This window comes from Daktulosphaira vitifoliae, unplaced genomic scaffold (genome assembly GCF_025091365.1).
Source record: "Daktulosphaira vitifoliae isolate Bord-2020 unplaced genomic scaffold, ASM2509136v1 Scaffold_5, whole genome shotgun sequence".
NCBI classification, from domain to species: domain Eukaryota; kingdom Metazoa; phylum Arthropoda; class Insecta; order Hemiptera; family Phylloxeridae; genus Daktulosphaira; species Daktulosphaira vitifoliae.
The window spans coordinates 5,963,263-5,988,153 of NW_026099576.1; the positions used below are offsets into that span (position 1 = coordinate 5,963,263).

The window sequence follows — 24,891 nt, forward strand, 5'->3', positions numbered from 1 at the left end:
TCGTTAAGAATAAAAATATCATGCATTAGTTTTTAAAGAAAATATTCTATTACTCTAGTTGTACTTTATTTGACACGCACGTGGATATAATAATAACATAGTGCTTATTTCCTAATTACTAATAGGTAATATTATTTTCATACATAACTCATATACGGTGTTAGCTAACTAAATGCATTTCACATATAACATTTTTTTTAAATTTGATTTTAAATTTTAAATTATACATTTTATAATTTACAGTTGTGATGGAATGACACAGCGAAAGGGCATAATCTTCTTAAATATTTAATCAGCTTCCAAAAATTTAAAAAGTCTTATGCATTTTTTGAGTCCTAGAAAAATTTCGCCATTGATTAATAGTATATATTTAACAGATCCGACGACGATTTACCCACTACAAATAATACATAATTTAAAGTTTATGTTAACGAAGAGACTTGAATTTTTATTATATATTATATAATTGAGTTAGAAAATGAAATACTTTGATAGTAAAGAATTATTTAAAACTTTTAGTTTCTTCATAATAAATTCAATAAGTATGAATGACCGACAGAGAACGATGGGTCATTTTCATATTCGTGCTAAAATAAAATAAGGTAGCTAATAAACATATCACACGTGTGACATAAGAATTCAAATAGATAAAGACATAGATTTGTGGTATGTAATTTCAGGTTTACAGTTGCTATGCAATCACTATTTTTGTCGAATAGATAAAATACTTCCTATTTTAATTTTTACTGTCTCGACGCATATATTAAGTCCGAGACAATAAGTGGGTACAATAACTTTCTGGAAATATTCAATAAGACACGATATGTCGCTACTACAACTGTAATTCATATCATATCATAGTAATAATATCATAATATATCTGACATCGACCTCACTTATGGATATTGACTTCTCAGAACGAAATTCTATTTTTAAATTAAAAATTATTATTTAAAATTATTAGAATGTCTTTAAATCCAATAAACTTAAAACCCTATTTTTTAATATTTGTATAATTAGGTTTCGATTACAAACCGGTTTTTCTAAAATTTAAAACTGAGGATTCGGTCAAGATTGGGTTTGAGAATAGTTTTGAGCTCTTTTCTAATCGGTATTTTATGGTCCGTCCTCAGTTCCTGGTCCAAGAAATCTTTCATTGTAGTAATACTATCTTTCCAGGAAAAAAAATATGACAACAATAGGACAAGAACTTATTTTCATTATCTTTTCCTCTTTCTATAAAAAAATATAGTAGTTTTCAAAAAAAATTGAAACCAGTGTCCGATATCATTAAATACTTATATACAATTGAATCCGCTTAGTTCATTATCGTTTTAAATAAAAGCGTAATTACTTTTAGCTTCAATACGTAAGAAGCTTTTGGTTGTATTGTATCATGTTTTTGTTTTTATCCGTATACAAGAATACTTCGCTTCTACAGGACAGATTTTGCTTAAAAATACATCGAAATATTACAAAAGGTATCTAATTGAAGATGTAAGTGCCATCATTTTGAAATATTTCAATAATTATCTGTATTTATGACAAATTTATTGAAAAATTAGTTGCAATAAAACAGTCAACATTGATAGTTTAATTTTTCTCTTTATACTGAAATACAAATAATTTGTTTAAAACTGGATGTATTATTGTGAAATTTTTATATTAATAATAATAATAATAATAATAATAAATACTTTATGCATTTTTATTTTTTTCAAAATACGCATCAAAGCGTTTTACGATTGTAATTTTAAATACTGTCAAACAGAAATGGACTGTCACACTGTGTGTAGGATAGTGAGACGATAACTATTGTACCTAAGACTGATGATGTAACGAAATAATATTCTCAATAAAATTTTCTCGGTAACAGGAATATTCTTCTGCAAATTATTACGGAAGAATAAATACAAAAAAAAAATAAATAAATATATTTAAAATGAATTAATATATGGATAGCTGGTAAAATGTTTAGAGGGGATAGAATAATGTAATTTAATTAACCGGAAGGCTTACATTATTATAACTAAATAAAATTCAGTGTTTATAATATTTGAGGCCCAAATTATTAAATTTGTTTTAAATGATGGAATCGATGAGCAAAAGAGTCATTCCTGGGCCGGTAAACATAGCGATATACGCCGATTACCTCTCAGTTTGCATCTACTATCAAATATCAATCAATATTAATAAAAAATGTCTCAATCCCAATTTGCTTGATCCCTACTGTACTTTACTTTTTTTAAAAATTTATTGTTATTAGAAATTATTCAATTAACAATATAACATATTATTTATTTTCGGTGTAAAAATGTTTGTATATAATTTATAATAAAAATTAAAAATAAATATAATTTGCTAAGAAAATGTATTAATTCATTAAATAACGTTATTGTATATCATAAAAACTGTTCATTCAACCAATTTTAATATATATGTAAATATTTATTGAAAAATTATTAAATAACAATTTTTATATACATTTCAGATATTATATGATAACATATTTTATGCCCTTGTAACACTGGTAAGTAAAATTTTTAAGTTTAAAATATCATATTATTCAAAATGTTCTTAATTATTTTACGATAATTTACTTTTTGCATGCTTATTGATTTATATTATGTTTACAAGTATAATAACTCGTGATCCTAAAAACATTAACTTTTCTAATAATAAAACCTGATAATTACATAAAAGAAAATAACTAAAATAAAAAAAATGTATATAAATCTTTATTTATGGAAACTGATACTTGCATTAGTTTGTTATTGAAATGTTTGCATAGTTATTACGTCAATAATTATACAAATAACAGCATACGCTTTATTTTTAAAATATCTCCCTAAAAAAAGTCAGAAATTAAAATAAAGTAATGAAATTATGTACATGATTATTATTTTTGCTTAATATATTATGCAAATTATTTTACATGGAACCAAGTTTCTACTTTTGGCTTATGTGATTTGTAAAAAAATATCTACGAATGTTTATAATAACAATGTTTAATTTGTTATATTATTAATAAAAACATTATATTTTTCAAATTTGTAAAATAATATATATACTTATAAAACTATATTATTATTCTTAATTAGTAAAATATAGAAAACTAATTATTAGAAAATATATTAAACACAATAACTTAGGATAGGGTATTGATATTGAAAGAAAGGATCCTTTTTTCTACTATACAAAGTAATAATGACATTGATGAATTTGGGTCAAAAACGATAAATAATAGATCTGTAAAGAATTTTAAGATTTTATAAGGATTAAAATATAATGGAGGTTACTATGTATTAAAGATTATTGTTCTGGAACGTTACTCATTGAGTAATATTTTGATATCAGTTAAATTTTGATGAAACTAAAGTAAATTTATAATAATTAAATATATGTATATTCAGTTTTCAAAGTCCCTGAAAAGTTAGAAACTAAAAAAAGTTCTCTTTTTAATTCAAACAATTTTCTGCATAATTATTAACAAGAGGCTTCGCGATTTTCAACATGAGCCCTGTATACATTTAAGGCTTTATAATACATTTATTATTTAATTTATAGAACGGAATTGTTACTCAGTGTTAAACACTCTAAAATATACTCTGTAAATTTCAAAACTAATAATATCTACTAATTAATATTTCTTGTATATTTATAAGATAAAATTTGTTGTTACATATACAGGTATACTTAATATACCGTGCTTGTTAAAAAAAAAAATTGGAAATTTTGTGTATGCAATATGATAAAATAAAAGTCAGATTTAAATTTAATTAATATTCCCTTGCTACGTAGTAATTTTCATATCTTTTTTTATTGTACTAAAAGAATGTTATTGTTCGTATGTTGGTTTGAATGATTGCATAAAGTCAACTAATTTACCAACTTGTATATACACAGTTTCTGGTTTAGCCATCAAAATTTCCTAAAGTAAATTCATGTATTTAATGTAAACTTTATTTTATTATTTGAATAAATTTATTATGATTTATCAGAAGAGAAATTACTCGAGCAACTCCTTTAGGAGTTTCTGTAGGATTTTTCAGATAGTCCATAAAATCAATCATATCTTTGAACTTAACTTTTCCATTCTCTAAATCCGTAAACCTGTGCATAAAAATTGAAATTATATAATAAATATATTTTTTTTGTATTTATAAATTTATAATCTATATAAATACAATTATTACTATATAATAAATACAAATTGAGTTTATTTACATCATTATTCGAATAGTTGTTTTATTTTATAGTGTATAAAACACTGTTACTTCTTAAAAATAGATCTTTTAAATGTAATACATTCAGTAATGAATAATGTTTATCGCCGGATCATAAGGTGGTTACTCGTCCACAAGAGTTTCATAAGGGACAGTTGCCTCCCCTCTCTTTTTGCTTGATAAATATTCATAACCATTGTGTATTATAAAATTTTGCAAAATAAATTTTTACTAATTAAAAGTTAACAAATTTCTATTTTTATTAAATTGTATTATAAATGCAAGTATTAAGAGCGTTGTTTTTATAAATTTATGACAATAAGTTTGATTTTTATTAAATTTAGAGAGATACTTTATTTTATAAATAGTACATATAACTATCGAAAAATCTAGTATTTGTAATATTTTTCCTATAAAGTCTATAGGCACCTATTAGAACAACACGCATATGTTGTTCTAATAAGTTTGGTTTTCTTATGAAAAAATAATGTTGTATTTTCTCCCTACTTAAATACACGCTATACATGTATATGATACGATAATTATTATTTTTTTGGGAGGGAGCTAATTTGCTATCTGAAGAAGCTAAATTTCTTTTTACTGCAGTCTGTGGCCTTCAAAAAGACATGGTTACCTTCCATAGGAAGTTCCTCTGTTGGTGTTAGTAATCGGGGAGGTCACCCCCTTTAACGCTAGGTCTATTGAGTAGACAGTAAAACAAAATAATTTGACTTCTATTCAAAATTTCTGCGGGTGCCCTTGCTTAGGTAATGTGCTCGCCTCTTAAACAGTAAACAAAGGTAACCATCTACGAATTAGTATCAATCCGAAAACAGAGCAAATTAGATAACAGTTTTGTTAGACATGTTCATAGCATTCCTTGGTTTTCAAATAATCGTTAATTCAATTCATTTTGATTTCTATGTTGAAATAAAGATTTTATTATTGCGAATAACAACGAAAAACTTTTAAGAATCGTAATATATTTTTTTTTAAATCAAAGGTAATTCTCTATTGAATTGTTGATTTAAAGGTAAAGAAAAAATTGATTTATTTTTTTTCTAAAGTGTGTTTTTGGCTTTTATACAACCTTGTACATTTGTATAGAATTGAAAAATATCATTATTATAATACCAAAACAAGTATTTAATAAGGTACTTGGTCAATAGTCTATTTTGTATTTCCGGTAGTAATGGAACTCTATTTGTTTTAAGAATTTTTAAGGTCTCATCGTGATCCAAAACGCCATTTATCTGGTGTATATTCCTTTGTTTCATTGCAATGTCCAAGCAATCGAAATTTCTGAAAAATGCTCGCCGCAACTCGTTTTGAACAACTCTTTGAAACATTTCATCTGTAACTTCTTTAAATCGTTCAACCTTTTTATAAATTAATGCAAATACAGCTATTGCGTGTTGACTTAGTTCATTTTTGAACTCATCATGTAAAACTTGTCTAAAAATTTCCCTCGGTACCAACGGTCTATTTTGAAAACACTTATCATAAAACTTATTTATATTAGATCCTTCTGTATTGATCAGGTCGTAAAGTTGGTTATTTAACATTTCGACGTTACTATGATAAAACTAAACAGAATGTGATATAAGTGTTCAATTATTTATAATTTTAATATTTTACCTCTTTAGGATGAGCCATCATAAACTTTAATGTTTTGTCATCTACGTCTGTCAAGACAAACTGAAAGTCATCAATAAACAGTTTAGAACCTACAGCAATTTCACTATAAATAAAGGATTTTTCATTTTCATCAAATATTGATATAGAGCGTTTAGAACGAAATTCACCTCCTATAACACCTACAAATTTAGTTTTATTATAAGTATTTCGAGAATAAAATTAAATTCTGAAAAATTAAAGAATAGTTGAAGTTAATTCTATAAAATAAAATATTAAATTTATTGACGTGTGTACATTTTTCACATGCATAAACAGTTTAACAGAGGGAAAAAAGTATATATCAACCCTTTCATTCACAAAAATAAAAAATGTATAATTATTATTTTAAATACTTTTTAAAAAAGATGTATACATTTAGCTCATTAAATTTATTTAAGCTTCTCAAAATTTATGGGAATTACTTGGTTACTGTAAGCACTCGTGAACACTTATGGTTTAATTTAATTAAACTTTCGAAGCTAATATGAAGTTATCACATCCTAAGTTTTTATTTATGACATATGAAATTAATTGAAAAATAAAAGAATTTAGTTCATAATTATTGTTATAATTATATTACCTGAGTTTGGTTCAGTTATTTCGTATATACCAAAAGTGTTAGAGTTAAAAAAATATTTAAGTAAAAAATGTCTTGAAAGATTAATTGGATCATTAGATACCATCTTAGCTTTGAATATAAACACGTGATTATCAGCTTCACTTCTTAATCTTTTCAATACATTTTGATCGCGACTTTTTATCAATGTTGCGTTTCTTATTTTATTGAGCTCTTCTTCCAATTTTTGACGTTTAGTTTTTGGTGGCACAACTGACGCAAATGATTCTAGATACAGAAAATTCTATTATTTTAAGTATTAATCTTATACTATTACCGACATAAATAGTGATCTTGATTATTGCACATACTTAAACCATAAACATTTTTGTAGTAATTTTTTGTAAACTCATCACATTCCGTGAGTATTATAAGTCTATTGTAAATGAATAATTGAGCTCCAATATAGAGATCTGAAGCATTGTAGTAAGTATTTTCAACACTATAACCAGCATGCTGACTATCTAAAGCATACCATTGATACTTAGTATCTATACTTTTGCCCATAACTTTTAATAACTGCTTCTCTTCATCATATCCAATTGGTTTTAAAAATTTTCCATTCTGTTAAAAGTAATATTTATGTTAAAGAGTACTCGTGATTTAAAATATTTATTAAAAAATTAAAATTGTGGTAATTTTGCAATTACACAAAATTGTGTAAGTGATTATTAATACCATATGCTTATTTTTTGAATATTTAATTCCTAGTATTATCATTATCATTACTATAAAAATTGATGAGTAGTAATATATATATATATAATAAAGGGGATAAAAAAGTTATATAAACAATAAACTGAAATACTTTTGGGATACGTTGTCTTTGTAAAAATGTTTTCGAATTTCCATCTTCATCAATCTCGATTAGAGCTATAGTATCGTCTAATAAGAAATATCGTAGCTCCATGAAATGAAGATCACCTTCTAGAGTATTTCTATCATCCCAATATGCTTTAAACGATAACACTTTTCCTGTTAGATTTATATCTTTATATCTCTTTAGTGTTCCACCATTTATTTTAACATGCTTTTGATCTACACTATTCTAATATGATAAATTTTTTTCAAAATTATTCAGTTTTTTTGTATATTTAAATGAAGATTAGTGGTACTTCTTTACGATAATCTAAATACGGATCTTTTGGCATTGGTAAATTATTTGGGACGTCTACCCCCATTTTATACAGTATATCTCTAGTGTAAGAGTCTACTCCAATTATTTTGAAAACTTTTCCGTAAAACTCAATTGTTTTTCCAACATTTAAGTCAATGAGCTCATAGAACTTATTCGTCTGCTTACTCGACTGAGGTATTTTATGACGTTTTATCAAACATCCTAATAATAAAATTACCTTAACAATAAAATAATAATTTTGAAATGATTCAATATACCTTGGCTTGCACCATTGTTTATTACTGGTGGTTCCATCACTTTAATTGTATTGTCCTCGAGAAAGTATAATATTTTACAAAATCTTATACTGTAGTTAAATATGCTTTCATTTACTGTGACTTTAAAATATGCATCAAATGTCAAAATCTTAGTAAATATACATAGTTCTTTAGTTATAAATAATGCAGTCTTAATTTTATAAAAAAACAAATTAAATTTTTAATCTTTACCTCTTTATCAAAAACTAACCAAGAAGGTTTATTTGATACATCTCTGCCATTGGTAAGCATAACTTGAACCATATCTGGACTGACAACATTATTTTCTTTTTTTTCATCTACAGGTGTAACAATGGGCATTTTATTTAAAACGTAGAGTTTACTTCCAATTCCATATCTTTCTTTATTATCCTAATTATAAATAAATATTACATATGGAAGTTGCATTTGATCACATGTATTTGCAATTTAATGGGTAAAGTAAATTTATCAAAATTAAAGTTAATATATAAAATATATTATTATTGCTTAAAAGAACAAAGAATATTTTAACTATCAAACTAGATGACAGAAGTGTCACCCAATTAACTTTTTTTGCCTCGTAACATTTTTTCAAGTTTTCACTATCCCTTTTCAAATTTTCTAGTGGTGAACAAAAAGTGTCAACCTGTCAAAATTTCCTAAAATATTCCCTGCAGAAGAAGTACCTGGAAATTTAACGAAAATACATGATAGAAAACTATGAAAATCCATAGTAAAAAAACTTCAATGTGAATTAATTGATTCAAAATAAAATAGTGGCGCTTATAATTTTTTTTTTCAAATGAAATTAAAAGCAAGATTTAATGTATGTTATTATGAGATGAGTAAGTTCTAAACCTGTATTTAGACATCATATTAATTTTTTTACAACTTCGGGCTACTTTGTAATTTTTACTTTTGGCCATTAATTTTATTGTATATTAAGGTGATTAAAATATTTATTTATTTAACGTATGACTAATATTATTTTTAATATAAATTTATAGTTTCTTTTTATTAATACTATTATGATCATAAATATTATTATGAATTATTTACTAGTAGTTATCAAATTTATAGCATAGATGTAAAGATTTAATTTACTTAGAGTTATAACATTTAATTGGAAGCATTATTAAGTTCAATGTTCCATCCAAGTAAGTTGATTTTAAACATTACCCTTGAAAATAAGTGCACATGATATCGCTCACATATTATGTTATAAAAAAAATCGTCTTGTTTTAAAAAATTATTACTTGAAGAGGTTAATTGTACTTCAAATTAAAGGGTACTGTATAAATTTCTTAATTCAGTTTTTAAAATAATTATCATACTATTTTTGCCTCTGTTTACCTTAAACGACGGCCAATAACCAGGAACGAGTGGCAATTTGTAAGTCATATTTTAATCGCTTGTAGATTACAAATATAATTATTTGAAAATATTTAATTATTGTAAATCAGTTTCACTATTGTTGACTACTTAAACTGTTACAAACAATTGACATTGTTGCTAATGTAAATCACATGATTTAAAATGTACTTTCTAGAAATCTACGCATAGTTAATTATAATTACTTTCACAATAATTATTGTAGATTAAAAAATTATTTCGATATAATTATGCATGTGATTTAAGGATTTAGTATAAAAAAAAGTAACATTTAAAAATAAAATTACCTCATTAATCTTTAAATGTTATTAAAACAACAGTTGTTTCCAATAATCAATTTTTTATAGGTGTAAATATAAAATCTAAATTTAACAACTCAATCTTAATAAAAATTAGGTTGGCACGGTATTTTACATTAAAATGTTCAAATAATTAAGCAACGACTAAAACCAACTTTATCGTAGACATTTTCATGTTAATCTCTTATACATTTTTAAATAGTTTCGAACAATCTATGTTGAAATAAGTTTGGTAGACACAGCTTATATTCAATTTACATAACTGCTCTAAAAAGTTTAAGATTAATAGTTACAAAAATTATGCATTAAAAAACCTAATGAGGAATCATTACTCGAATAAGTTTTAATAAATTAATTAATAATGTAGTTTCAATAAATTTTAGTAAAATATGAAGTAAATAAGTTTTATTATAAAGACTTAGTTTATTTAAAAATCAACAAATAACAAAAAAATGAATTTTGTAATAAAAATAAAAAACAAGAATAAATCACAAAGCACAAGTCATTAGAGAAAAAATGTTAATTATTGATAATAACTCTGATGGTAAGTTGTTGGATATGAGTGAATTATTGGTTCTTGATAGGTAGATTCTTCGTGATGGTAAACTGGGGGGATTTTCTTGACCTTGGCTTGAAAACCGTGAATATGATCTGCAGTGTATTCAACTAATCGAGTGGAACCGTCGGGCTCGACCAAACTGTATGATCCAGTGACAGTTCCGTGTCCATCACTGGTTTCTTGGTGTGTTTTTATATCGTTTGTGTGAGTGTCTTTTACGGCATATCCGAAATGATATGGAGATGGTGGTCCATGATGGTCGTCAGACTCATCTTCAACTTGGTGAAAATCATGGTAGCTGTATGCCGATGGATATGCAATAGAAAGTCTAATACATACCGCTAAAGTAAAACTAACTGCCAAAGTTATCTAAAATGGGATAAAAAAAATTGTTAAATATTGTACTTGTAATATCTAAGATTTTGATCAGAGACGTATTAAGGGATTTTCTTATATAGAAAGATAAAACTTGTTTTTAATTTATTCAGAATAAATTATTTAAAGGATATTTTATTGTAAGACTAATGGATATTTTGCCTTATTTGACAGGTTTTGCTTTTTACTATATTATTATTACATTTAATTAGTATTATTATTGTAGTATTAAAATTACTATTCATAAAGTAGGAGATACTTGTGATTACAAAGATCAAAAAGATAATTATAATATGCGGTTAAAAAGTTTTGATTTTATTACCTTAAATAGTATTGGATATAAAATTATAGAACTGTATTATGAGCGTGCCCAAATCGTACCTGACTAGTTTTTATTGTTATGTATGTAATATTGTTTATAATTTTAAGTCTATTAACCTCTTTTAATAACAATCAAAAATATCTTAACAAAAATATAATTTCTTTAAATTTTATTTACAGGATAATATGGTAATATAATTTTTTCAAATAAAAAACATTATTGTGTTTAAATAAATTACATACCTTTAAAGCAGCCATGATTTAAAAAAAATAATTGTACGAACGAGTCACTATGATTTAAAAAGACGCACTAATGGAAATCTGAATCTGAAAGAGTTGTATTTATATAAGAAGTGTTCGTACCCTTCCTGTCCATTGTTTTCCCAAGATATCGTCAAGAATTATAATGATTGCATGAGCTAATTAAAAAAAACGAGAGTTACAATTGCCTACTAAAATTAATTAAGTTAGCGTTATACATATTATTACATCAGAACACATACGTTGTACAGAACTCAAGTATCTCGTTTGATTTTAAATACTCTTACATGCAGTTGATGGCTACTCATTGTAATTAATGTTTTTTATGCATTCTAGAAAGATATATCTATCGAAATGCATTATCCAAACATGTAATTCGATGAAATTAATAAGAAAAATATATAAAAGAATTTACTTACGTATGTGTACTACAATATTATTAGACAAGTAAGTTAAGATTGTTATCTCATGTATTATCGACATTAAATATAAATCATTCTTAAAACTCTCTTTTTTTAGTATAAAGTTTTTTTAATGTTTATTATCAATGAAACAAAATTGAGCGTTTTTTCTATATTTATTTTGATATTGATTAAATAAAAAATAAATTCAGATTTCTATAGGGTAGTATAGTTATTGAATTTAAAAATGCTATAATAAATTTATTATTATGAAATAACTTCTAATATTTAAATATAAAATTATTATTTTTTTCTGTTCTTAGATTTTAATACTATTAGCAATATTAAATAAAAAACTAAACCTACTATATAATTACCTAATTGAGAAGTTAAAATTTCAAGTAATACCAATCGTACCAACATCAAAACCCTTTTTTTCCACGGTTGACATAATGTTGGCCGTCTGGAACTACCGTGAGGCATTGCTACAGGGCAAAACTAGTTACCCTGTTAAGAATCAAATAGGTTATTAAAAAATTCAAAGCACCAATTTTAACCAGTTTTAGAATCATTAAACTATTTGTAAGTTCTACTTTCAACACATTTGAGCCTAACATTTATCACCAAGATAAACAGAATCATAATAAATGCTAATAAATTAAATGTTTTTAGATAAATTATAGGAAGAGTTTACTAGAACTTAATCGTATGGCTTTGAAGAAGACGTTTTATTGAATAAAATACTAGAATAAAATGTTTCTAGTGTATACTTCTTGTTATAACTTACAATGTTTAATAATGTCATGTAAACTTAATTGTTTTTTGAGTAATAAAAACGTGGGCTGAAAATGTTTAAATGTAATTAATTTTTTATCTCTATATTACACTCCTTGAAGTATATATTCATATTACTTATATTACTATAATATATTTTTACTGGTGCAACGTTTATTTTATCGTATACAATGTACCTTTAATATATTTATACTTTTTGTCGTCCAGTTGAAAAAAGACGTTAAATAAAAATTTCATTTAAATTTGCTTTTTTCTATCTAATTATCAGCTAATTTGTTAAGAAAAAGCAAAATTACAAAAACAATTATTATTTAGATATACATAATTTTGCAACTGGACATAATTATAATTTAATAAATTATAAAAATCGATGAAAATATTTCATTTTAATTTGATTACTACATTTATAATTAATGTTTGATTTTATAAATTAGGCTTAAAACGCTTTTACCAACGTGCCATCTAAAATTGTTATTTTCAACATATTTAATTTAGTTAAAAAAAAAAACAGATTTTCATGGTCAATTTTTAGTGTAATAAATGTTTTAACAGAGTTTTAAATTATTTTTGTAGTGTTTATTCTCATTCATGTAATATAATTATGATTATACAAATATGTTTATAAGTATACCCACAATAGTAATTTATTGTTAAACACACAAATATTAAATCAATTATATGTATCGATAGTATTTCAAACATCAATAGCAAAATATCAATGATGTTACCTATTCGGTGTAGGACAAGGTCGTGGTGACGCGATAACACTGTACATTAGCGATAACGATCTATAAATAAATTTATCAATAGTAAAACTAATACAACATATGTTACCCCAGAATCAAAACTGTCACAACTCAAAAAAAATCTATCTAAAAAAACATCTGACAGAAAAATCTAGTAAACTTTTGTTCACATTCCTGGAAAACATTTTTTTTCAATATGAAGGTGCGACATGGTAATTGTATGACATTTTTATTGCTTTAGCTAATCTGGAAAATCTACTTTTGTCCAGTTCTAATTCAAATTTAACATACAATGTGACAGTCTTATGCAACGTTAACAAATGATGACAATATTATGTTCAATTGTACCAAATTTTATTTAGTACGACTGCACTTAGTCTTAGTTAACGATTTGCTATGAATTATGATTTCGTGTTTAGTGTAATTTTAATATTTAGGATAATTTACAAATATAATGCATTTATACATACTTATAATTAATAACTGTGTGTCGACTATAAATAATTTTTACATTTTGCGTCATGGAAAGACACTTGAAATATCACCAAACACAATAAGCAATTATTAACAAGAAATTAAAATAAAAATCAATTTTTAGCCCCCTGAATCGTATAATACTATCTACATATGTACCTGTTTAAAGTATATTGACAAAATAAATAGTATTTAAAATATTCAAAATATTTACTATTTTCTAGAATTTTAGGTGCTTGATATTATTGTTATGTACAACTAAGCTAAACAAAATGATCGAAAAATACCTCCCTCATTCTACAGAGTTAATGAAGTTCAAAATAATATTTATGGTTTTTTAAACCAATCATATCTTTGTTGTTTAAGTATATGAGAATTTTCATATTAAGCATACTGTTCATCGTGACATGAAAATATCAAATAGATATTTAGTATTTTTTAAATTAAGTAAATAGAATTAATTTTATATTCATTAAAATTATTCCATATTTTAACTTTGTAAAAATATTAGTTAATATTAAGGAAAAACGTGACCTTTGAATTGAAAATATTAGTATTCGATTAAAAAAAAGTCACGGATCATCTAAGGTAATATGGAAAAATGTGGGAGTTTTAAATAACCGATACAATTTTTTATTGATATTGTATCTAAAAGATTTCCGTGTTGAGGATATATATAAGAACATTTTATCACAACCGTATTTATTTTATTAAGTATTGGGGCATTCTGAATAAATAAATAATGAAGTAATAAATTATTATTATTTGAGAATAATGAACTATTACTAATAATTAATTACTATCAAATATCTATGGTCAATATTTTCAGTAAATGCATACTATAATTTACTATCATGAGATAAGTAATTTTTCTGAACTATTCTGAGTAATCTTTAGACATTTGATATACTTATGTTGTTTTTTTTTTCGGGACATAAACTGTAAATATAAATCCTTTCTAATGAAAACCATAGCGTGTTTAAGTAATTTCTTTATATTTTTTTCTATTTCAATATTCTCTCACACTGAATCCCATGACTACACAACATACATTTGAAACGTAACTGACACGTGCACAGACCACTGTAATTAAATTACCGTCATCAGCTTCTATAAAATATTAAGGTTACATGTACCTATACAAGAGTTAGGTAATTTTTACATAATGCGTGTTTTGTTTCAAGTTCAAGTGCTACCAAACAATTGTTTGAATATGTTGTGATAGTTACCTATTTAATTATGTAAAAATGGGTTTTCAAACAGAGCCTGTATCCACAGAAGTATTTAATATTGCGCAAATATGTCTTATCATTTTTAGTTGCGGAATAATGCGCATAACTAGAAAAACGAGATTTTAACGGACCTTTTCGAGTCTTGATTAATTTAAATATTTTATTTAATTATTTTAAGTGTAGAAAATTCATTTAATGTACTTTTAGTACTCAATTTCTCCTTTTTAATTTGTTTATACCGATTGCTAAAAAGTATACAAAAATGTTTTTTAAATGTTCGCTGGGTGTTTTTAAGATTTAGATTACTTTTAATTGTTATTTTACACAAAATAGTAAAATATTGTAGTTTGGTGTTTAAAAGTTCTAAATTTGTATTTTTAGATAATATTTTTTTTTTTTATATTAATGAGAATTTTATACTAAGAATGAATAATGAATAAAAAATAGATATTTTTAGACATGAAAAAATTTTATCTTTTAATGTAAGCGATTTTACCACTTTCATTATAATTTTCATACTGTAAATTTTTTATTTGTTGATTTTGTATTTCATTTCTATATGATAATTTTATTACTATACGTTAACCAAACACTGAACATGTCATCAGAATTCATAAACTAGAACTTTCTCGACGACGTTATACAGAGTAATATTTAATTTAATGGATTATAATGTTATATCAAGACTAAAAAGAATAACCGCTTAACTCGTCACGCCAGTTGATCACTTCCGGGAGCGTCCTTTTAAACTATGTAAAATAGATTAAACAAAATGATATAACATTCAACAGTTCATTTATTTATAAATAACAAAATAGTAAACAAGCGTGGTAAAATTGTTATTTAATTTTAAAAAGAAGAGGATTGATTTTGATGTTCTTCAAACCATCAATTTATTAGAATAGTTGTCAATGTAATGACGACGACGATGACAATTCTTCTGGTTGGTATTCCTGTTCTTCAATAATAGGTTTTTGATGTTGAGCAGAGACGAGTTTGTAAGAGACGTCTTCCGGTATTTCTGTTTTTGGATAAGTTTTATAATTTGGTTGTTCGATCTTTTTAACTTGAGCTCTGAAACCATGTACATCATCCGCTGTATACTCAACTACTCTCATCGAACCGTCAGATTCCATCATGCTGTACATGCCCTTAACCGTACCGTACCCGTCATTGATTTCATTGTGTTTCTTTACATCTCCCGTTATTGGATCATTGACAGCATATTCAAAATGATAAGAACTGATTGATTCCTGATCATCGTCTCTATGTTCTAAAGACGCTGGTGGAAACGCCAACACATACCCAGCCATAGGTATACAAATGATTGCAATAATATTCTAAAAAAATAGAAACCTAAGTGCCAAGTATCTTAACTAAAAAATAAATAAAGTACACAAATATTATGTGTAAAATTTTTATTTTAAAATCAAAAGTAGTAACAAATTAAATTAAGTTATTTTTATTAAATTTTCAAAATTAAGTTTAACATTAAATTAATTGCTATGTGCTGAGTTACTTGTTATTTGAATAAAAAAAAAAAATCAGTTTAAGTACTTACCAAAAAATCCATAGCTGAAAAAAAATGTTATCTTATAGCTTTATAAATAAAATAAAATAAAAATTGTATTTTAGTTTTATTCTTGTTATTGACGAGTGTTGTCGAAAATATTTGATTATATATGGTATTTCTTAAGGCTCCCTACCATGGAAAATTTTCTTCTTTTCTTTAAAGGAAGTAACAAGTAGTTTAATCCATATCTCATTAAAAATGGAATGTGTTTTATTAGCAAATACGGAAACTTTAACGTGCAAATTCGATGGCTATCTGCACACATGGTAAGATCGAGTAAGTATACGAAAATGAAAAACACTTAACTTAATTGACCATCTTGTAATTTGATTACAGAAATTCTATTACTTAAGAGCATAAAATATTTTGTAGTGGATTTTTTTTATCTGTGAACTAGTATTTTGAAAATAATTTAACATGAATTTGTATGAATATCACAGTGAGTGAATATTCATCAGCAAGATTAACATAGTTAAATGTGTGAAAGTATGTTAGAGCATCTTGTGTATCCAATATTTCCATGTAGTATAAAAAATATAGATATAATCAATGTTATCTAGGCATTTAATCTGAGATGTATTATTATATGTACATGCTAAATAATTATCACAAATATTTTAATTAAAAATCTTCCTAGACCTAATTATTTGCACCATTCTAAAATAAGATTAGATATATTTAAAATTATATTTCGTTATATCACACAACATATTGTGCTTTGTGATCATTACTGTTCTTAATCTGTGCTGAAGATTTTTATAATTGACTAATATTCTAAATATTAGAATACATCAATATTTTAGTATCATTGAAGCATGTTTTACAACTTTAATTTTTCTTATAGATAAATATGACTATTTTTATTTTCATTTATTGATAAAAATTAATAATCATAAATTAAAGTTCGCTTTTCGATTTAAAAAATAATAATAAAATTATTTCTTGACTCTTTTTATAAAGCGTATTTATAAATTAATCGAAAATCATATTTTTCATCAAGTTTTTATGATAACTTCAAAATTAAGAAAAAATATATGATATATAGTTTTATATAGAGAATATAATAAAAAAACAGTCTTGTAATACATTATTTTTAATTAATAATTGTTTATTAAAACTGCAATTAGAAACTTACTAGAATAGTAATACTTCTAAACAATGACGTTAACGTCACTTATTTCATGTATACTTTTTTTTGACATATTAACTGTTAAAAGTTCTTATTTCATATTATTAGTTAAAAGCTGATTCTTTGAAGTAGCTGTTTTAATAAGGTTTTCTTCGTGAATGACACGAGGGAAATTGTACGAATTTCTAGAAGTTTTATTTTCCAATTAATAAATGAAATTCACTTTTTAAAAATGGATACTAAATAATCCTAAATGCTTAACTAAATAACAGTACTATTTAATTTATAGTAAGACGTAGTAACTAAATTAGTATTTTAATTTAAATTCCAGTGATATTTAGTAAAAAAAAAGTATAAACCTTATTCAATATGTTCCACATTTTTTAAAAATAATTTTAACATTAATCTTATTAAAAGTTAACTTTTAAAATACCTATATTAGATAAAAAAACATATTAAAATTTAAAATAGTATGGATTTATTTTGTATGTTTACTAATTTAAAATTACTTATCTGCATGATCCCACAAGGCAAATTTTTTAACCAAGTGGGACTAATCGAGCTGACCGTCATCAATGAAATGATCCACACGTAAAATAACAGTTTGAGTTGTCCTCATATCACTGTATTAATTAAAGAAATGAAGTAATTATGTAAAATGTTCTTTGTATACATTATATTTACCGGTTTTTGACCGTAGAACACCCAATATTGTTTGACAATTTTATTCTTATTTGGAAGGGATGAAATTTCCGGCAATATTATATACTATAAATACCAAGTTTGTGATCAATAAAATTATTAGTTTGCTCTCATCTAGTTTTATCAACTAACTGTAGCGCAACATTCAAAACAACAAGTATAATGGCAGCTAAGGTAAGTCGACATAATATTTTTTTACCGGTGATAACTTTAAATAATTTTATTCAAATTGTAATCTAGTTAAAATTCAACATATTATTTCTCTTTTATATTATTGAACATTTAGGAGTTATAATTTATAGCAATTAAAATTTCAGTAGTTAATATGACCAAAGAAAAGAGTATACTACGATTAAAATTGATGTATACCGAATTATATTATGAATTATTTCATGAAAATCTTTGTTTAATGTATTTTTATAAAAAACCTTATTGAAAATTAAAGTTATCTATGATTAATTTTATGACTATGTAGTGCACAAGAACAAATTAATATACGCTTATTTATAAAAACTAACTATAACACGATATTTTTTAGTAATTTTAACGATTTCTAAGCGTAGTGTTCCCTCTTTAGAAACGCATTAGAATATTTCATAGTAACTGTTTTATCAATAAGTTTAAAAAATGTATATTTGAAGCAAAATCTCAGAGTAATGGTTTATAGATAAATTTATAAAATTATTCTTTACTTTTTCATTTAGTAAATATATTTTTTTTGAATATGGTCCCTTTAAAGTTACTCGTTAATAAAAAAAAGTAAACGTTTAAAGAAATTAAATTTAAACGGTTATAGTCGCTGAAATTTAGAAAAAATTAAGAAATGGCGGTATGCATAATAATATTTATTTTATAATAGATTGTTGTATTTGTCGCTTGTGTGGCTTCCGCTCTGGCCGTACACGTTGGTCCAAACTACAGACAAGCATACACCATCCCAGCGTATTCAGCACCGGCTTATGCTGCGACAGCTTACGCTGCCCCGATATATGCAGCCCCCCTTGTGAAATCTTACGTCCCAGAACCAGACCACACCCCGGCTGCATACAACTTCGAGTACGGTGTCAATGACCCACACACCTACGACATCAAGAGCCAACAAGAATACTCTGACGGAAACGGCAATGTTAAAGGATCGTACAGTTTAGTGGAACCTGACGGCAGCACTCGTGTCGTCGAATACACCGCTGATGACCACAATGGTTTCAACGCTGAAGTCAAGAAAATCGGTGGACACAATGCCGTATATGGCGCTCAATTACCGGCCCTCAAAACTGCTTATGCCGCCCCTTCTTACGCACATCACGTATACTAATCGTATTATTCAATGTAATTCTTGCAAGTAGAATGGAAGTAGTTTTTCTAAAACATTAATTTCTTTTTTTTTTCTTCCGATAACATTGTTACAGTTTTTTTCATCATCTTTTTTTATACATTAACTTGTATTTGTTTTTACAATTTTGCAGTTTAGTAGTCAATTGTTTTGTAAATAAAATTTTCATCACCATCTTAATGTTTTCGTTTTATTTATTTAATTAATATTAATGCTATAATTTATCTATGGTAAATATTCTCATAAAATTTATCAAAGTTTCATCGCTATCACAGCGATGCTGTGATTTAAAACAGAACTTCTGAACTATGAAGTTATGGAACAAATTAATTGACTCAAAAAAAAAAAAAAAATCAATACATTATTGTCATTTGTTGAGCTTTGAAATTTGTTCGTATGCTGTTGGTTATTTGTATTAAAATTAGTTTCAAAATAGACAACAAACGCTTTTACTAGTCATTAGCATTTATATCATTAAAGATTGTGCGATAAGAATTACATCTGATATTGCTTAGTTCACATTTTACTCTTCTGGCAAACTGATGCAGTCTTTTTTTAGTTGCGGGGACTCTAGTGTTTTGCCAAATTTTTCTTGCTTTATGTTTAATTTTAATAGATTATTTAAGGAGACGTCAATAAAGGTATTACTTTGTGAAACCTATACTCGGTGTATTTTCGATATGTTGCGTGATATGCATGAATATGAATTGTATATAATATAATATTATAATAATAATATAACATAATTTTACCGCTACGAAATCACCTTGTCCTTGGATAATTTTGTCCTCGATGATATTATGTTAATGACAATTTTTTCAAATATTTTGTATAGTGATATTGGTCGGAAGTTTTTTGCTTCTGTAGAATCTTTATCATATTTAAGCGATTTTATGACCTACGCTTCCCTCAATTTTTTTATTTTCTTATATCAATTTATTTTAATTAGATTATCTTCAAATTGGTAAAGACTCAATACACAATCATTAATATTTAAAATTTTTATAATGGTTGATTTGCAAATAATTTGCTAACATCAAATAACCCCACACCTACTGGTACAAATCATCCGTTGTCAATATTGGTACTTAACAAACATTTATGCTTAGCTAGTGTTAACTCTATTGGTTTATTAACCCATTATTTTTTAATACGTATTGTTGTACATATAAAATTTCAACCCTCTAAGTTTTTATTTATCATAGAGTAATAAAAAAAATTTTTTTTTTTGCAAAATGTCTAGTAATTTGGCTTGTATGGATTTATACATATATTAAGCCTCTAATTTATCTATCTTCATTAAAGTTCTAAAAAAAAATTCGACTTTTTCAGAGACAATTAAAAAGTTTTTGTTTCACTATTTTGAAACTAAAAAAAAATTCCACATTGGAGTGTATGTTTGATAGACAAATTAACTTTTCAAGTATGTAAATTACTCATTATATTTGAAAAACCGCATTTCTATCATTTTTTAGTAGATTGCTTAAAAATCTTAAACTTTACGATTTTTGCATTAAACCAAATCATTGTACAATTCTTAAGCTAAAAAAAATTTTGTATTTGAGTGCATATTTGATTGGACAGCTATATTTGTTTTATAATTAGGTTAACTTTAAAACGCTGCTTTAAGTATTCTTCTTTAGAAAAACATGTAATTTTGCTTGTTTAGTTTCATCTATTTATAAATATAGAAAAATATTACTCCTTTAAAACAGGGCTTGAAACCGGTTACCGATTTTTTCCAAAAACTGGTTAAAACCTGCTTTTTAATTATGAATTGATTCTCAGTTTTATTTGTCTTAAAAAAATAACGATAATCTATTATTTACCGGTAACCAAATATTTTTAAAAATTATTAACCAAAAATCAATAACCTCTTTAAATTAACCGGTAATTACAAAAATAATAAATTGATTTTAGAATAGTTTAGGTTTGAATTGAAAATACATTTTATAGTTTGCATTATTTAGTATTAAATATTCATAAATTATGAATATTTTATATTTTATCTTATTATTAATACTTAATACTTTGTATTATGATTCATAAGATAGTAAATAAAAGAATAGACTTTCAGAGGGTTGATAAATTCCCTTAGAACGAAATAGATTACACTGTGAATATACACTTTTTTTGTTTAAGAGAGTAGAAAAAATATTTCTCATTATATTATCTCAGAACAAAAGTTTAACTGTACCACTGCAGTTATTACTACAAAAGTAGTAATTTTGAGTCCACTCGTTACAAAAAAAAAAAAGATACGTGTTAAAGAGACACTTCAAGTAGTGGTAGTCAAAACTTGTTTAATGAATGGCCACCCTGAATTTTTTTTAAATTTGAATTTTGAATTTTGAAAATAAGTACTAAAATTTTATTTTATTATTTACCGATTTTTACTGATTGTCGGTAACCAAAAAACCATAGCCGATTTTAAGAGGTTAAAGTTAATTTTTTTTTCTTAATAACGATGGTTAATAATCACTTTTTACGAAACCGATAACCTTATACCGACACCTGTTACTGATTTAAAGTAAAATTCGGAATTACCCAGTAATTAACGTATTTGTTTTGTAAAAGTTTCAAGTCTTATTTCAAAAATATGCACTTTAATCTACATTATAAGATACCAACATATTTCTATAATGATAAATTTTGGTAAATTAAATACTAAACACTTTACGATTGAGTGTTACAAAACAGTTATTTTCAGTCATAAAATTGAAATTAAAAAATTTTAATTCTTTTGATTTTTTAATATTTTAATTCATTTTCAATTCAATTCAATTTGGCATGAGAGCAAGATACCAAAATATCAGGAGGGTATTGATTATACATATTATATTTAATTCAACATGAAAAGACGTACTTTATCCATCTGTGTATGTTTGTTCAAGCCAAAATAAAAATTATTTAATTTTGTTCATTCTACAATTCATGTAATTGTAAACTATTTAGTGTGTACAATAGACAAACTTGTTAAATTCTTTGATTTCCTATAGTCTTAACTAAAAATGTAAATTTTCATGAAAATTATTGAAAATGTCTTATTTCTCTAGCAATATTTGCTATAACCTTTTTATTAATCTCGCAGTTTAGAGGAACTTAGAGGATGCAATTATTAAAATTATAAATTAAAAATATAAAAAATAATTCTTGTAATTAGTGTTATATTAATTAACTTTATAGACTTGCAAAAGTTAGGGAGAAAAGGTCTACAGATTATAATCTCCTTATATATACCATATATATAAGGTGTATAAAAAGTGCTGATAATAGGGTACTCTCGAGTGATGATGATGTGAAAAAAAGGTGGAAAGAGTATTTTGAAAAATTTATGTATGAGGAGTATCCAAAAGAGACGTTAGGGTCAGTTATGCAAAAGAGTGATGGTATTGACGAAGATGTAAGACACAGAATTAAGTGCGGGTGGTTGAAGTGGAGAGAAGCGTCTGGCGTCTTATGCAATAAAAGAATTTCAATGAGGCTGTAAAGTAAATTCTACAAGAATGTAGTGAGACCAGCTATGATGTATGGTTCAGAGTGTTGGACGGTTGATAAGAAAGTAGAGCAGAAAATGCTTAGATAGATGAGTGGAGTAACTTGAAAAGATAGAATTAGGAACGAGCAAACAAAAGGGAGTATAGGTGTATCGTCAATCGTGGATAAGATGAGAGAATATAGACTTGGATGGTTTGGTCATGTTATGAGGAGAGAAGAATCGGAAGCTGTACAGTTATAGAAATGAATGTTGAAGGAAGAAGAAGTAGAGGAAGACCAAAAAAGAGATGGAGAGATGCTATTGAATGCGATATAAGGACAGCTGATGTGGGAGATCGTGTCAAGTGGAAGTTTAGGATAAGGGTGGCTGACCTCAAGTAGTTGGGATTAAGGCGAGGAGGAAGAAGAAGATATATATTTAGTGGTGATGTAAGTTTTACACTATGAGTATGTACGTTTTATTTTAAACATGAAATTATATTATGTGTGAATTATTTTCTTACTTAAAAGTCAATCGCTCCTAAACATAAACCAAACGAAGCACAATTTATATAATTCACATTCATAATATTGTAGTATATTTTAATAATATGAATTAAAAAAAAATGTTGTAATGATTTCTTTAATTTTTTGTTTTATACCTAATTTTTTAGAAGCAGCTAGAACTAGTAAACAAACAATGTATGGCATTTATTCAGTAATTATCGATTCTTAACAAAATATACGATTTATAACTTAAGATATAACAAAACTTTATAGAAAATAATGAATTTGAAAAAATATATTATACTATTTTTAATTATTATTTTTAAACTTTAACTTCAGATGAGATAAACATGTGTTGTAAAATCATGAAACAACATGTATTTTTGTCTAATAAAGGTGTGGTTATAAAAAATTTGGAAAAAATTTTATCAGGACAAAAATTAAAAAAAAAGGTAATTGATAAAATTAATAATAAACCAGGTAAATATGTTACATTTTATGAGAATGATCACAATAAACTACGCTTTTTACTAAAATTAAGATCTATTTGTTTTAAAACCCGAGTTTTTTTATGAAGTACTTGAATATAAACAAGATGATTGATTTTCTGGAAAATGTTGAAAATTTTTATTTTTTAAATAAGAAAAAATAATTGATTGAACAGTAATATGTTATTAAATATCAATTTATTTCATCCTTTCAAGATAAAAAAACTTTATTTTAAAGATAGAACTACTACACAACGAGGTTTGATTATCTGGCGGCATAGTTTAATATAAAAATAACAAAAACTCAATTCACTATAGCGCAATCTAGTTCATAACACCATTATATAGTTCATTATGATAGAAACAAAACTTATTTTAATTATTGACGATTTTTATTACTTGTTGATGAGTGATTTGGTCATATGACCTTCAGAAACGCTAATATGCAGAAGATGATATCAACTCTTAGATAAGAAACTTTTCCGCAGTAAATTACTGTAACATTTGATTAACAGTTGTGTAAACATTTTATCTATAATCGGACAAACGCATTGATTTGAAATACTGATTCCACAAATTTTATTAAAAATCCATACCATTTTATTTTGTGTAGTACACTGATTAAATTGGTAGTTATATCAATTTCGCTCAACCAATTTTTATTTAAAAAACGAAAAACTATAGAAAACTAGTTATTTACATTTATATTTTCCAATATTTTATTGTATTTTTATTTATTAAAATGATTTTTTTGTTATTTTACGCGATATATCAATTAATAAAATATTTTTTTAAAAAATGGTTTCTTTTTTAGAAAAGCATAATAACTTTTACAAAATTAAAAAAAAATTTTATAAATAATAAAAATCAAAATTATATCAAAAAATATTAT

The 24,891-nt window shown here is 25.2% G+C and overlaps 5 protein-coding genes and 1 long non-coding RNA gene across 7 annotated transcripts in view; 2 read left to right on the forward strand and 4 right to left on the reverse strand.

The window, feature by feature from the left end:
* The window catches only part of LOC126907402 (Kv channel-interacting protein 2-like), a 383,598-nt gene that overhangs the window by 135,977 nt on the left and 222,730 nt on the right, over window positions 1-24,891 (forward strand). For both annotated transcript variants that reach the window (XM_050688662.1, XM_050688661.1), the window contains one exon: window positions 2,492-2,530. The gene's annotated coding sequence lies outside the window, so the exon portion shown is untranslated. The remainder of the gene's footprint in view (window positions 1-2,491; window positions 2,531-24,891) is intronic.
* Window positions 3,839-7,998, reverse strand: LOC126907192 (EF-hand domain-containing family member C2-like). Its single transcript, XM_050688305.1, has 7 exons — window positions 7,915-7,998; window positions 6,831-7,083; window positions 6,484-6,747; window positions 5,865-6,043; window positions 5,385-5,812; window positions 4,014-4,113; window positions 3,839-3,931 (listed from the first exon to the last, which is right to left on the reverse strand). The coding sequence occupies exons 1-7, from the start codon at window positions 7,927-7,929 to the stop codon at window positions 3,839-3,841; spliced, it is 1,332 nt and encodes a 443-aa protein (XP_050544262.1). The 5' UTR covers window positions 7,930-7,998.
* LOC126907417 (larval cuticle protein A2B-like) lies at window positions 10,015-11,354 on the reverse strand. The gene is made up of 2 exons (XM_050688687.1): window positions 11,125-11,354; window positions 10,015-10,554 (listed from the first exon to the last, which is right to left on the reverse strand). Exons 1-2 carry the CDS (start codon window positions 11,137-11,139, stop codon window positions 10,150-10,152), a joined length of 420 nt encoding a protein of 139 aa, XP_050544644.1. The 5' UTR covers window positions 11,140-11,354; the 3' UTR covers window positions 10,015-10,149.
* LOC126907415 (pupal cuticle protein Edg-84A-like) lies at window positions 15,575-17,207 on the reverse strand. Its single transcript, XM_050688685.1, has 2 exons — window positions 16,352-17,207; window positions 15,575-16,130 (listed from the first exon to the last, which is right to left on the reverse strand). Exons 1-2 carry the CDS (start codon window positions 16,361-16,363, stop codon window positions 15,699-15,701), a joined length of 444 nt encoding a protein of 147 aa, XP_050544642.1. The 5' UTR covers window positions 16,364-17,207; the 3' UTR covers window positions 15,575-15,698.
* LOC126907425 (uncharacterized) lies at window positions 17,948-18,260 on the reverse strand. The gene is made up of 2 exons (XR_007704529.1): window positions 18,177-18,260; window positions 17,948-18,115 (listed from the first exon to the last, which is right to left on the reverse strand). It is a non-coding gene; the product is annotated as an uncharacterized LOC126907425 (long non-coding RNA).
* Window positions 18,261-19,707, forward strand: LOC126907411 (cuticle protein 8-like). Its single transcript, XM_050688681.1, has 2 exons — window positions 18,261-18,368; window positions 19,054-19,707. Exons 1-2 carry the CDS (start codon window positions 18,357-18,359, stop codon window positions 19,507-19,509), a joined length of 468 nt encoding a protein of 155 aa, XP_050544638.1. The 5' UTR covers window positions 18,261-18,356; the 3' UTR covers window positions 19,510-19,707.